General features: G+C 41.4%; 2 protein-coding genes across 2 annotated transcripts in view; one reads left to right on the plus strand and one right to left on the minus strand.

Moving 5' to 3' along the window:
- LOC101858332 (transmembrane and ubiquitin-like domain-containing protein 1) overlaps positions 1-15,286 on the minus strand; it is a 16,489-nt gene extending 1,203 nt beyond the window's left edge. The window contains exons 1-3 of the mRNA XM_005093963.3: positions 15,074-15,286; positions 4,801-6,125; positions 67-336 (exon numbers count right to left, since the gene is read on the minus strand). Of these exons, the coding sequence (XP_005094020.1) occupies positions 67-336; positions 4,801-5,969 (1,439 nt within the window). The 5' untranslated portion in view covers positions 5,970-6,125; positions 15,074-15,286. The remainder of the gene's footprint in view (positions 1-66; positions 337-4,800; positions 6,126-15,073) is intronic.
- On the plus strand, positions 6,684-7,439 carry LOC101846201 (extensin-like). Its single transcript, XM_005094001.1, has one exon. The coding sequence runs from the start codon at positions 6,684-6,686 to the stop codon at positions 7,437-7,439; it is 756 nt and encodes a 251-aa protein (XP_005094058.1).
- Positions 15,287-15,353: the final 67 nt, after the last annotated feature.

Below are 15,353 nucleotides of genomic sequence, written 5' to 3' on the forward strand. Positions count from 1 at the left end.
TATGAGCAATACTACAACAATCAGTCATATTCTTTTAAAGATCAAGCAGAATTCTATAGTTTTTACCTGTATGTGAATCTGAAGTACCAGACAATGAGCAGGACGAGGGTAAAGAGAGGGTACATGAGAGCTCCTAGAACAGAATCCTCCCCCTCCTCATCGCCAACCATGTCCCGAGGAGCCGTCGGCCGTGTGTGGGCAGTGATAAGACAGTGCATGGTGCAATTGTCACTGATATTACATGCCTGCAATGTACGTGCGTCATCTCGGAGATCCTGGCCATTGTAGATAAAGCGGACCCACTTGTTCTCCTGCAGCTCTGGCTGAAAGTGGGTCCTGTGGTGTTTTGAGAATTTTAATAGGGAATAATTATAAAAGAATTTTTAAAACCATTTTTTAAATTCCTATAAAAAAGACTAAAAAACAGTTGTTGAGCCAAGTGAATAGGCAAAAATAAAGACAAGAAACATGCTGGAGGAATGATGATGGAGCTAAAGAAGCAATCAAAATGAAAAATAAGATTACATGGTAGAAGTAAAAAACCAGAGAAGAGACACAAAAACAGTTATATATCAAAACTGCTAAACAAAACCCATGGAAAGAGATTAAATGCCATGAAACTCACAAACATTTTCAGATTCCAGATTCCTAGCGAGTTTTTTAAAAGTGTGAACAACAGGCATATAAGGAAAGAACCATACAACCCGACATGCGTCATAAACGACAAAGAATGAAAGGCCATTCTCAGCAAGGAGGTTATGAAGATAAGATGAGAAAACTACATTCCAGAACTTCTCAACCCAGATGTTGATTATCACGGACAACAAGGACAATTCAAACCAGCATATATATATATATATGCAGAGCAAACAGAACCAACCAAACTTTCCAGGGAAGGCGAAAATGCACTGAAAAGTTTAATCCTATCCCAAAGAACAAAGCCCCTGGACCTGATGACATCATAATACTCAAAAGCCATAAATAAAAAAGAGTTCATGGTATCACAGGTGTGCAATGGCTGAGGCGAACTTTAAACAAAGTCTGGGAACAAAGGAAATGCCCAGAATATATTGGCAGAAGGGCGTAGTGTCACCAATATAATATGAAAGAAGAAAGGCAAAAAACGTGATTGTACTACAAACAGAGGCATCTCTTTAATAAACCACATAGCATAGGGAAAGTGTACACATGAATAATGGAACGAAGGAGGCCTATTGCACAGAGAAACATGAGCAAAGCTCGGTTCAGATTCTGCAAAGGAAAAAGATACGCTACGCTGTATTTGCATTACAACAGCAATTTTTTTTAAAACTATAAAGAACAACAAGGAAGGCGACACTGTCTTCATACAGTCTTCACAAAAAGTTAAGGACCTCTTGCGAAAGTGCACGCAAAATAAAAACCAGCACATCAAATTATTCCTTCTTTGACAAACGAAACATTTAAGTCATCAATCCATAAGTGAAAAAAGAAATTGCATCACAATCAAAACCGAAATGCTTCTGTTTTAGCAAGAGTTTTACGACACTTGTATCACAATAAGGTCATATAAGTGCAGAAGATTAGTGGTGTTACAAGAGAGTAACAAACACAGCAGAAAGATGCTTGATAAAAATTTCTCCCCTCATGAGATTCGAACTTGCTGGGTTTCCTGTGTGCGACAGTGAAGTGCCGAACAGCTACACCAGAGACACCAGTACAACAACTGTGAGAAATCTGACACGCAAAAAACACATAAAAAACAGAAGTATTAAAATTAGTGGAAACTCCCCACAACATTCATGTGAATAACAAATAACTAGGTAGCATTTTTACTGAAAACAGGTCCATAGAAAAATAGATAAACTCAAAAAGCCAACACCATACTTTTTGGCTCACACCCCTTCTATCTTACCCAAAGATCTGCTCTATGGACACAATGAGACAGCTTATTCACTTCAATATTTACACCAACATGCTACCAATACCAGACCTGAACATTAAGTAAATGACCCATAAAAGCAAAATAACGTCATGCAAGATTAAATATCTCCACTTAACCCTAAACATCACAGAAGAGACAGGCAGAGAAATGAAGATATGAGCAACTGCTCGCATGGAGTCCCCCTGCTTTTTTAGAAAAAAGAAACCTAAATCAAGAGCCTTAGGGACCATAGGAAGAGGAAAGCCACGAAAAAAATAGATTGAGGTGTCAAGGGAACCCTGAGAAACTAAATCTCAAATGAAAGAGCTGCAGAGTTGTGGTTTTACAGTAGATATCCCATCATTAAAAAAAAGAATAAACCTCCCACAAAGAGACAGCAAACAACTTTGAGCGTAATAATTTGATTTCCATTATAGTTTATATTAATTAGTAAATTTTGAAATGATCATTTCAGTCATGGGAAGAAGTTTTTAAAAAGTATGATAATCACTATTTACAGCATAGAAAAAAAATCAAGACAGATACAGTTGCGAGCGCCGTAAAACCTTATACTATACATACTATACATAGACAGATACAACACAAAAGAAAAGGAAAGAATCATGGATGCCTTGAGCCTTCCACTTAGATTTTCTTTAAATGTTGAAGAATAAACAAAGAATGCAACAAACAAAGGACAGTCAAAATTGTCAAAGATGTCTGATGGCCACTCATTGGCGAGAGGAAAAGTGGTTGTCTTAGTAGACATCTTGGACAGTGTCAATATATTATGATGCATGTAGAAAAAAAACACAAGGGGGGAGTAGGAAGTGGTCGTTTATATTATACAGGTGATTGTCTTGGACAGGTGACCACTAGAGCTACTTTGATTGTAATCCAATTCAATAAATCAGAAGGAAGAAGTGAGATAATAATTTTACATGATCTTCACCGACCATTCAGAAATTTTAATATTATACTAGCGAGCAAAAGAAACGCAAAAAATAAACTATTTTGGCCACATAACTAAATAATCATCAATGGTAGAAGACTGAAGTTTACACCATCGATAGTATATCATTATATCCTCTTTGGAAATCAAAAGCTGCCCGTCTTGCTTGTCACCGGCAACTAGATTTATTGCTCTTTTATTCAAGCATGGAAAAGCCACGTGGTGCCTTCAAAACACAGTCTAAATGAGTGAAAACAGGGTGAAAAGTAATCTCCTCAGCTCAGCTATAAAAGCCGGGGTAAAAAATCAGTTCGGTCATATCGCCTGCAAGTTTAAGGGCTATACAACTAGAAATAGTAATAGGCTGTTTGGAGGGTGGAGAAAGGCAAATTGTGGTCGCTTATCATGTTGGTGTTCACATCTCGACTATCCACAGACTCAAAACCTGTTTTCAGCTCACAAATTTTACGTTGGACCGAAAAAGGTCAGGTCGACCCAGAGTGACCGATGCACGTGCATACAAATACATGGTCCGGATGCATCGTTCAAATCGACTTCAGACAGCTACAAGAACATCAGATTGCATAATGGGTACCCACGGAAGAGCCATACGTCGACACACAGTAAACCGACGATTACGTCAGAAAAGCCTTAGACGCCCTCGACCTTACCACGGTCCAGTCTTGACCGCACACCGTCGCAAAGATCGTTTCAACTGGGCCCAGTACCATGTCAACAGCCATCTGAGAAACTGGTCTTTGGTTCTCATTTTTGGACGAATGCCTGTTCTCCACAGATACAATAAACAGGGACCTCAGAGTTACCCAAGAGTAAGGCAAACGTTACCGTGACAACTGTATCATAGAAAGGAATCAATGGGAAGGACATTGCGTTATTATCTGGGGTGGAATCATGTGGAACCACAGAGTAGGACCAATGATCTTCCAAAATCAAGCCAAGGTCGATGTCAAGGTATCAATGCTGCCCGTTGCATAGCAGAGGTTCTTAGGCCCCTCTACACAGTCAAAATTTTAACTTCCGGTTCCAGCAAGATAATGCTAGTGCCCACACTCCCCGTGTTACACAGGATTTCCTCCAACACCATGGCATTACTCTGCAGCCTCACCTTGCCCTTAGCACGGATTTAAACCCAATTAAGCATTTTAGGATGAAATTAAAAGACGCACCGAGGGGATATAACCAAGGCCGACAACCACGCAGGAACTGGATGTGGCCATCCAAGAGATGTTGAGGCAGAGCCCACAACATTTTACTAACAACCAAGTGGCTTCCTTGTACCAGAGACCTGCTACGGTTATCCGATCTAATTGTAGCCAAAACCACTACTGAGCATTTTGATGCATTAACCGGAAGTTGAAAACATAATCCGCGAAAATGTAATTTTCACAGAGATGCCCCACGTATCCTTTCATAATGCCAGAAAACAGTTTGTATTTAAATACCCCCGTTTTGTTAAAAATGGAAAACGAACATGATCACCATTGCAAAGGTAAAGATATTGCGTTTCTTTCGCTCCCTAGTATATAACAATTTAGAAATAGCATTTTTGTTATTGTATAGCTCAAATTCCTACTCAACAGCAAGCTGTCCTGTGCACTGTACAACCAATACTATTACTGCGTCAAAACTTATAGCATTCTGAAACAATCTCAACTTCCTGGGAAGCCTACAGTGCAAGCTGCCATTGATAGACACTAAAACAGTATAAGCAGTATTGTGAAGATGAGCAAAAGATAAAAAAAGATCACTTTCATTATTGCATCATGACCACTTTCTTTAATGAATAGATTGGACTACATGAATGTCCATTCTCCAGTTAGATTAAAATGAAAAAATAAAGTACAGACAAAAAGTATTGCAGAGATCAAGTGACTTTTCAATGTTAAGTGGATAATCTGCCTTCAACTCAAGGATGGCTTCTCACCTTCGAAAGTCACCGATGGTGTCCATTGGGCTGGCATGGACAAGTCGTTGTGTCTCATTCATGTACTTGAGCTTCACTCGAATCCTGGAGGACTGTGAGTCATTAGAAGGTGCTTCATTTGTCCCATTAACAAAACCCGTCTGCGGAGATGGGTCCGACGTGGAAACCCCACCATCACCACAATCTGAAGAAGAAGAAGCCACAGAAGCACCCTGAAGCTGACGACTATCACCAGGTAATCTGTCAATCTGATCATCACCATCAGACAATGATGATGCAATAGGTCTCGATGAGTTTGTGACAGGTTCCTTCACAGCGTCCATTGAATCACAGAGGTGTGAGGTCTGGGAGGGAGTAGAAGAGACCAGTTCATCTGCACGTTCACTAGGAGTCTGAGAAGCTGGCATCCTTTGTCCAGCAATGGGTGAATCACCTATTATGTCAGAAAGAGGGATGGATGACTGAGAAGACGTCTGGAAATATTGCACTCTTCTCCTCCTAATTTCCTCCTCACTTGGATGTTCAAGAAGTTCAGAGCCCTCCAGCCTCCCACTCTCATCTACCACAGCTGTTGCAACCGGTACTGGGCCATCTGTAGATTGTGGCATTTTCTCTGCACTTCTATTACAAAACTGATTGTCACCTTGGATATCATCCTTATCTCGGTGCTGGCGTTCACATTCAGCTGTGACCATCTCGGCAGCAGTAGGAAGAGAAACAGCTGAATTTGTAGCACCAGCATTGCTTTGCTGAGAGGGACAAGACGCTTCCGAAGATGATGACGAAGATTTGATCGTTGTTCCTTCAGCAGGGGTAGCCCCAGTGGGCACAACCGATGTTCCAGAATTTCTCACAGTGTCTGTCTGCACTCCATCCGTTGACCAATCAGACACTGACACATCCTCCTCCGACCTCCCTTCCCCGAAGCTACTGTCAGGAACGCTATCATCCTGCCCTTCTGGACTTGCACGTTCTCGATTCTCCGATTGGGCAGGCTCTGTGGCTCTGTTCCTGCGCTGGCTCAGCTCCACCACGATAACCCCCATCTCCCTTAGGAGCGGGATCTCCGACGTGTGCGTGGAGAACCATGCCAGCATCAGAATGACACACAGCAGGAACCCTCCCAGCACAAGGGTGACCTCGTCACCCAGGCCTTCAATTAGAGGCATGACGCACTGATTACTCCACCAACATTTTTAACTTCACCACATCACTCCTTGTCATCGGTGTCTGACATGCATCGTCTATTTTACAAGACTTCGATCCTTCAATTTTTGTACTAAGAAAGGAAAGACCACAAATATTTCTGTTTCCAGTCCTGTGATCTGAGGGTAAAAAAAAAATCCAGAAAATATTATTCTAGTAAAATTATAAAAGCTTAGTGAGTTAAAAATTTTGGACCACAGTAAAAAAAAAAGGCTACGATACAACAATATATTATTTTAAATATATACAGAAAACTTAAATATAATACAAACTAAATTGCTTGGAGTAGGAAAATAAGTTGTAAAAACTGAAAAGGGTTATTTCATGACCAACATCCCCTAATCTTGTGCATTTCTAATTGAAAATCAAAGGGGCCTGTTAGGTGAAGTTATGTCTAATGATATGAACTGTGGACATGGCAATCAGAATAATATAATCGAGCCAGAACAGGTAAGGGACTGTAAAGAAGATTGAAAGGTGAGGCTGGGTGCAAAAGTCAAATCCACAATCCCACCAAGGCTTTTAAGTTGAAAAAGCTCAACCTAGAAAAATGTAACAATTTCTTATAATTGTAATCATTTGCTGGGGATCTCAAGACCGACTTATAATATAATGTCTTAAATTTAAATCTTCAGTAAATTAACAGTTAACTCTTTCACTCCCGCGAGCCATGTTTCATGGCTCGTGTTACCCCCATCCCCAGCACAGGACAGCGAGCCATGTTTCACGGCTTGGGTTACCCCAACCCCCAGCACAGGACAGCGAGCCATGTTTCACGGGTTACCCCCACCCCCAGCACAGGACAGCGAGCCATGTTTCACTGCTTGGGTTACCCCCACCCCCAGCACAGGACAGCGAGCCATGTTTCACAGCTCGGGTTACCCCCACCCCCAGCACAGGACAGCGAGCCATGTTTCACGGCTTGGGTTACCCCCACCCCCAGCACAGGACAGCGAGCCATGTTTCACGGCTTGGGTTACCCCCACCCCCAGCACAGGACAGCGAGCCATGTTTCACGGCTCGGGTTACCCCCACCCCCAGCACAGGACAGCGAGCCATGTTTCACGGCTTGGGTTACCCCCACCCCCAGCACAGGACAGCGAGCCATGTTTCACGGGTTACCCCCACCCCCAGCACAGGACAGCGAGTCATGTTCCATGGCTCGGGTTACCCCCACCCCCAGCACTGGACAGCGAGCCATGTTTCACGGGTTACCCCCACCCCCAGCACAGGACAGCGAGCCATGTTTCACGGCTCGGGTTACCCCCACCCCCAGCACAGGACAGCGAGTCATGTTCCACGGCTCGGGTTACCCCCACCCCCAGCACTGGACAGCGAGCCATGTTTCACGGCTCGGGTTACCCCCACCCCGAGCACTGGACAGCGAGCCATGTTACACGGCTCTCCACTTCCTTTTTCAAATCCACACCTAATTTTGCAATAAATAATCAAATCTGAAATCTTAGGTTGAAGAATGATCGTTTTTAACAGTATGTTGAGATAGATCATTATTTCCACTTTGTTTCTGTATATCATACAAGTGGCTAATATTTAAAATTGAACTTGCTCGTATAAAGCGTAAACAAATGACAGGAAGAAAGAGCGCGCTGTTCAACTCGCTGAAGTAGATCAAGGCCTCTTTTGATTTTCATTATAATGACAGTTTTGCCTTGTCTTTTTTCATGTAAACTGTTTAGTAATTGTTTTGACTGGTTTTTGTTCACATTTCGTACACACTGAGTTGAGAATTAAGATTTTTATGAATGGAAAGCGGCAGTGAGTTGAACATGTTGAGTGACATGATGAAGTAGATCTAGGCTATGAGTATACGAAACGGTAGAAGTAGATCATCTTATAGTTAAAAGACGCCAGAACAGCCAGTGGTGCTCCGCAATGAACTGTTCTAACAGAATATATCTACAATAGATTTGACTTTTTTTTTCGAAAGAAACGGTCTGAGGTGCCAGATATGGGTGAAGACAGGATCTGCTGAGCAAGTTACCAGAATCATGAGAATGTTTCTTTTCTGAGAACGTTCTCTGCTCAGAGTTCAATCTCAAACATCATTTTCACAAGTAAATTTTTTTTTTAATTTAAAATCTTGGATTTATTTACCTTAGCCTAGAAGCTATTTTGCTAAGAGTACATAAAAGAACAATTAATAATAGAGAAATGAAACCTCTGTATCACATTGTATTTGTTAAAACAATGTATTAGGCGCCTATCCTATACTTATACAGCAGCCTACATTTTAAAAAAATTGAATTTCATTGAAAAATCAAAATTGTACACATTAGAAAGCCATGTCACTGGAAAGGCTGACTGGGGTAAGCTGTTAAATCCATGGATTCTGGAATGCCCTGGGTTATAATAATATTATTAGTATCACATCAAAGAATGAACAACGATAAAAAGTACAATAAATAGTACTAGTACTAGACTCTATATGACCATGAGTATGAGAACCCTTCAATAAATTTGGCCTAATATTAATTAGAGAAAATTTTAAGCATAAAATTGAGAGAAAGTAAAACAGAACAATTTCTTTTTACGCAGTGACTATTTTTTAGTCACGTAAAGAAGGTTCTGGGGATATTTTTACGGTCCTGTAAAGACGATCTTTGGGGCTACTTTTACGGTCATTAGATTACATGAAAAATTTGTGATGCAGCGTGGTGAAATTAGGAGAAAAAGGAAAACCTATATGCCCCACAAAAATGAATTGGTCTCGTAAAGCCAAGTTCCTTATTATAGCTGCTTGTAGGCCTAGTCATAAACTGTGGGGCTGTTTAAAGCCATTCAAGCTTTTTAAATTGAGGAAAGGAAACATAATATAGTGTTGATCGGGGCTTTAGAGCACATTACAGTTAAACCAGTATAAGACGGCCACCCATTGTCAAGGAAAAAAGTGGCAGTATAAGACAGGTGACCGTCTTAGGAAGGACGGATCAAAATGAAGAAAACAAACCATTCCCATGTTGTTTTTGTTGTTGTTGGTTTGTATTTTGTTTGTTATTTTTATTTGGTTGCTGATTTTGCAAAAGGGTGAAAATAAAACAAAATGTATCAGACGAGGAAGACCGAGTGCCATGTTAAAACAAACTAATGGGTCGCCACCACTTGGAGAAAGAGCGACGCTTCTGTCACAAGTTCATGTTGACGCCCATTGTTATTTTGTTACAGACTCGATAAACAGTGACCACTCATCTCACTTACGATTTGTGTTTGAGTTCTGGGCGGGGCTTATAGTTATAATGAGGGATCACACGCTTACCTCACCAGCAACTGAAAATTGGTACCTATTGGTCAACAGTGGGAGGGGTCTACGCAACATGATCGGTTGGCGGGACTACCCACAACAACGACAGGTGATTGGATTATGACGGCTCGCCAACAACACCAGGGGCCAAGCATAATTTATGACAAAACGTAATGGAGTCACTAAGATGGCCGTCTAAGACAGGTGTTTTTGTTTGGTGTTAAAGGGGTTGTGCGTTAAAATATGGTGGTCACGGCCGCGTTGGACAGGTGCCCATTTTACACATTTAAATTGTATAGAAAAAATGCAAGGGGGGAAATGGAAAGTGGCCGTTTGTACAGCGAAGTCATTTCGTCACATGTAATGGGGTGTGACGGGATGACCGTGTGACGAAATGACCGGTTACCAAAATCTAGAATCTAGATGTCTAGATCTAGTAGTAATTTTAATGCCTCGTGAGGTCACGCATGCACTTGCACCGCTAAATATTTTCAAGGCCCCCCTGCCTAGATTGGTTTCAGGAGACACTTCCTCACTATTAATAGTATACCTAATAACATATTGACTACAATTACAGTTGTGTCCATTTGGAGGGGGGAAGGGCGGTGGTGGTTGAGCCAATCAAAAATAAAATAAAGTTGACAAACCAAAAGGGGTCAATTCCGACTGTAATGCACAAAGAAAAATCGGACCTGCCAATCTATAAAATCTAAAAGTGAGGATCACCCCCTGGGGCGGTGCCACTGACTGAAGTGTCTTTAGGCCATTCCCAAAGGGGGGGGGGGGGGGGGGGGGGAACGACATTTCTTGTTCTAGTGCACAGTAGAATTGTAATCGGGCTGATCTAACATCATGCTGCTTTTTCTTTCCTAATCCTTACAGTCGTCATTTCCTCTACTTCTTTTGTATGTTTGTCACACTCTTGTTACCCGCTATTTCCGGGGTGCCTTGATAGTCGAAGCAGACTTTGTGCTGTTGAAGCTAGAGAGGTGAGCAGAGTAAGTCTGATTCCCTGTAAGGACTTCTCTGTTGACATCCACCCCTTGGCGTTCATATGACCTTATGCAGTAGAGAGCGCCGTAAAACCTCTACTAAAACTTTTAAAAATAAAAGTCAGGATCTCAGAGGGGGGAACAAATCGGGATTTGGTGAAAAAAATCGGGATCAACGACAAATCACCAAGGTCACTGCCAAACTGACTTTAAAAATTTCCAGGGATGTGAGTGAGTGTGTGTGCATACGCGTGCCTGTGTGTGTTTTACCATTATTTTTTTTTAATCCTGAAGTATCACGTCAAGCTTTCTTAGTTTAAGAGTTTTAAACGCGAATAAGTCCCGAAAGACGCTTCAGCCGCTGTGAATGAATTTAAATTGACCCTGTCAGCGGATGCTCCCCAATACACGCGGAACTCACTTAGGTGGGAGTCATGTCACGTGGTGCGAAAGTGCGATTGAAAGAATTTTACTGAAGGGTCTTGATGACGGGCCCGACTAACCAGAACCTGGACAAAGCTTGTTTTGAAAGTGAAAGTAATAGCAGAACTACGAATAATATTGATCATTAGTGCGTCGAAATTTAAACTAAAGGGCCTAGGTCTTGAGAATGTCTCGTCGGAATGCCAAACCAATACTACTTCCATTATACATGTACTTGAAACAACACGGGCGTGCAAAGATCCAAAACAAATACTAAATCCGGCATCGACATTTAGGAAAATTGTGCTTCGAGTTTCTGCAGACAAAAAGTTTAACGAGTGCTTCCAACGATAGAAAAGAAGACAGAGTAAGATTGTAGAAAAATCCGGCACAAAAAACGAAACAAAAAAAAAATCGGGTTACACGCAAAAATCAAAATTGGGAAAATCAAGATGCTTGAAATTTGGGGCCAAAAAATCTGGATATCCCGATTACATCTGGATTTGTGGCAGGTTTCGAAAATAAACTAATTCAATTATTCTTCAGAGCCATTCCAGTCGTATGGTGGACAATTCATGTTTACTAGATCTAATGTGTTTTAAAGAAGGAAGGGGGTAATCTCACGCTAGGGTAAACTCAAGGCACGACACCGGCAAATACTGTATAATGCAAGCGACCAGAATGTGGGCGGAGCTTCTCTGTGTTCAAGCAAGCAGGTGTCGCCGGGAACTGCGCGCAGATGATTATAAGTAGATTCTAGGTCGACTGCTTCTGACACACAGTAACAGACAAAACGTGACTGCGGTGTTATGTGTGTGGGTGTGTTGTTAAATCAGTGACACGGCTTCGGGGTAGAGAAGGGGGGAAATGATGATTGCCAGACACACACCACCTACGTTTTAAAGCGTATGCAAACCTACGAAACGAAATTTTCAAGAGTAAAGCTCACGCAACACCAAAACTTAAAGGGGGTAATTTGCAGGTTTCATGCGTAATATACGCACATAAAACTTGTGCGTAAAGGGGAGCCCTGAAGGGTTAGAAATGGCAATGGTGATGCGAAAAATAAATTTTGAAAAAATTACATTCACCAAACATGTGAAAGCAAATCAGCATAGCTATCTTATCATATATATATATAAAAGCCAAGAGCGTAATCTTTAACTTTCTGAATGTGCAGCTTTTTATTTGAAAGCAATTATATATATATATTCCAATTTTAGTTTAAGTTATAATTATATTTATACTGAGTCCGATTACATCGTTTTGTTGATGCAAGACCGCAAGAACTATTAATTCACTCGTTTTTCCACAAACCCACACTTTTGACAAAGTGAAACTAGATGTTTTTGTTTCCTAAATCCTTTCCGAGTTTTTTAATAGTAATAAAAAGTAATTTTATAAAATAACAGATCGTGTTAAAGTTAAAAGGAAACAATACAGAGGCACCCTGTCACAGGCGATCGGCGATACGTCCGCAAGGGGTATGGACTCGCGCTGATAAATCGGCGATATTTCCGGAAAGAGTAGAAGCTCCCAACGGCCAACAACAGTTGAGAATCTGGGCAAATTCTACAATCCCCAACACCGGTTGGGAATACCGGTTGAGAATGCATGCAACTAAACAAAGAACGACGCAAACTATTTTGGGGCAAGGTGGCCATCTTGTGTGACATCAGACAGGATACACCTCCGATCACATGACTACATCTAAATATAGTTGACCGCATGGCACTAAAGATTGTGTAGAGAATCTTTGATGGCACGGTGCTTCGGTGCGATGTTTTTCCAAGAACATATATATATCGGTAATGTGATATGATGCTGTGCTTCAATGATGCACCTGCTATCTCTATTGCGTCAGCGCATTGTTTAAAGCGCCCAGGGGAGGGGAGGGGCTTAATCTTCTGGCGTCTTTACTGCAATTTTCACACACTTTATATTATTGTCTTTGCGTTTACAGTGTTTATATTTCAAGCATCACTACCAGAATTCGAATATGTTAATTAACACGGAAACCTTTAGATCTAGATATTGCCAATCAAGTAGAGCATGGCATGGCTGACGGGCAGCAGTTAGCCGCAAGTGTGAAATCATCTAGATCTAGATCGTATATCGGAAACACTTTTGTAACGAGCGACCGTCCCAACAAACACAATAAAGAAGAGACCTACCCCTACCCCTATCCGTAACCCTACCCCTAACCCCAATCCTAATTTAATCCTAACCCTACCCCTCAAATAAAAGCTATAAAAGTCTTTAAAGTTCAAGAGATGACAGAGCAATATTATTCCCCGCATTTACCTCTTCATCCTGCCAGTATTTTTACCAAGTGAGTCCATTTTCTGCAACTCTGAAAAAAAGTCAACCGGACAACAGAAAGTGTACTCAAAGTGTCATTAGTTCAACTTTCGGTTTCCTACTTTCGTTTCGTAACAATAATCTCCGATTACGTAATATAAAAAGATAACATAACCAGTTTTGCGGGGCTCTAGTTGATTGGGGTTTGTTTGTTTTGTTTGTTTGGTTGTTGTTGTTGGGGTTGGGTTTTTTTTTGGGGGGGGCCTTCCTTATGACACCCACAAAAGCTCGGGGGTTTTGGGGGGGGGGGGGGCAATGAAATAGAAATAGAAGTGTTTGTTTCACTTTCTTGAAAGTCAAAGACGGTTTACCAGGTTGCTGCTTTTATTTTTCAGAGCTCTTCTGTTGGGAAACAAGAACCGCTGAAATAAACTTAACCAAAACTTCCTTACCTCATTTGTTGTGTGATTGACAGTCCTACAAATTATATGATGACTGTTTTAGTCGCCTAACTTTACTATAGTTTTTGTCTATAGATATATATAAATCATAACAGGTATGTGTATGGGCCACCTCTATTCTCACCCCGGGTGAAAATAGTGCAGGTGAGTCTTTTGGCTATTCTCACCCGGTGCGCGTTCACCGTTAGTGGCGTTAGCCTAGATCTAGGCTAGGCCAACCAATTTTGCGTTCACCCTAAAACACAGAATTCTACACTGTGATAACAGAAAAATTGTTAGAATTCTGTGCCGTGAACAAACGTTCCATTACCACTGTTAGCCTACTAAAAAAAGCGTACAATTTTGTCTGTTGGCAGTGGAAAGAGAGAGAGAGAGAGGAGAGGAGAGAGAGAGAGAGAGAGAGAGAGAGAGAGAGAGAGAGAGAGAGAGAGAGGAGTGGGCCTAGCGCGAGAACTTCCAGGCAAAACAAAATGGCGACCCGCGTAGTTCGGCTCGATTCAAAAAGTTAAATAGCCGTAGCATCTTTGTAGACGACCAAATTAATTTACTTTTGTGTTTTAACATCATTTTTAAAATAAATTTGTTTTGGTCAATTTGATCGTCCACACCGATAGACAGTATACAGAAAGAGATAGAGAGAGAGAAGAGGGGAGGAGTAGATCATGCGAGAACTTCCGGGCAAAACAAAATGGCGACCCCCATAGTCCGGCTCGATTCGAAAAGTGAAATAGCCATAGCATCTTTGTAGTCGATAAAAATAGCTTACTTTTTTGTGCTATATATAGATAACGTAATCTTTTCTTTGCCTTTATCCATTTGATCATCCACATCGATAGAAAGTATTCCGAAATTAGGAAAAACAGGTCTTGTTTCACACCGGGTGAGAATAGCCTACGGTGGCAAGTCTCACCCGGGGTGAGAGGTCGATCGTATTTCTATTCTCACCGCGGGTGAGAATAGCCACTTCCATGTGTATGTCTCATAAATCCTGACGTTAAGCAAAAGGTCTGTTTTGTTTCTGTCCCAAGATAAATATAAAAGCAAAGAGGGAGGGAGAGCAGCTAGATATAGATCTATATATATCTAGACGTCTAGATCTAGATAATCTAGATCTAAATCTGATCTTTATATCAAGTGTCGAGTGACAGAGAGAAACCGAAAGTGAAAGTAGATCTAGAGAACAAGTGGAAGAATAGTTCTAGGCCTGGCCTACTTTTATCACTCACAGTGGTCGCTCATTACGGAAGTCCTCCCCCCTATATCTAGAGGTGGTCCCGACTTTTGTGACAGGGAAATGTAACCCAGAGTCCACAGAAAATCTAATCTAGATCTAGAATCTAGTTTCGACCCCAACAACGATTAGATCTACTTCTGGTTATAAGTCTAAACAATTACTTTTTGATTCGTGTGTTGATATGGAGAGACAGCCTTTCAAACCTAATTTTGCCAAACATCGAATCGAGGTCAAATTCAGGGGGGACCCCATCAATGCCATCATGGTCCATGTTTTGTCAGGGGGGCAAACCCCCTTGCCTTCTTGGCTTGGGAAAAACAAGTGAAATTTTACGGCACGGCTCATTTTGTAGGCTAGTAGATATCTACTAATCCAGACTACTAATTAGTAGACCTACATTTAGAACGCAAGTGTGTAAGTTACTGGGTAGCCAGTTACAGCACTGATATCTCTTCTGATGCAATCGCGAGAAAAGACATTCCCAGAACTCAGCAGACGTTTCAGTGGCAGTGGTAGATTCTTGATCTGAATAGATCTAGATCTATAGCCTTGTGATGACGCGAATCTTGCAGGAAAAACACAAAACAGGAAGACGGTTAGATAGACAGTGTAGATCAGAGTGATATCCCTTGTCCTTAGAATGCCAAGAAGGCTGTTTTTATTCTGCTTTTCTGTAA

The sequence above is a fragment of the Aplysia californica genome, unplaced genomic scaffold (assembly GCF_000002075.1).
Source record: "Aplysia californica isolate F4 #8 unplaced genomic scaffold, AplCal3.0 scaffold00073, whole genome shotgun sequence".
NCBI lineage: Eukaryota > Metazoa > Mollusca > Gastropoda > Aplysiida > Aplysiidae > Aplysia > Aplysia californica.

Excerpts from the sequence above, each read along its gene's own strand:
- LOC101846201 (XM_005094001.1), top strand. The coding sequence starts at position 6,684 with ATGGCTCGTGTTACCCCCATCCCCAGCACAGGACAGCGAGCCATGTTT.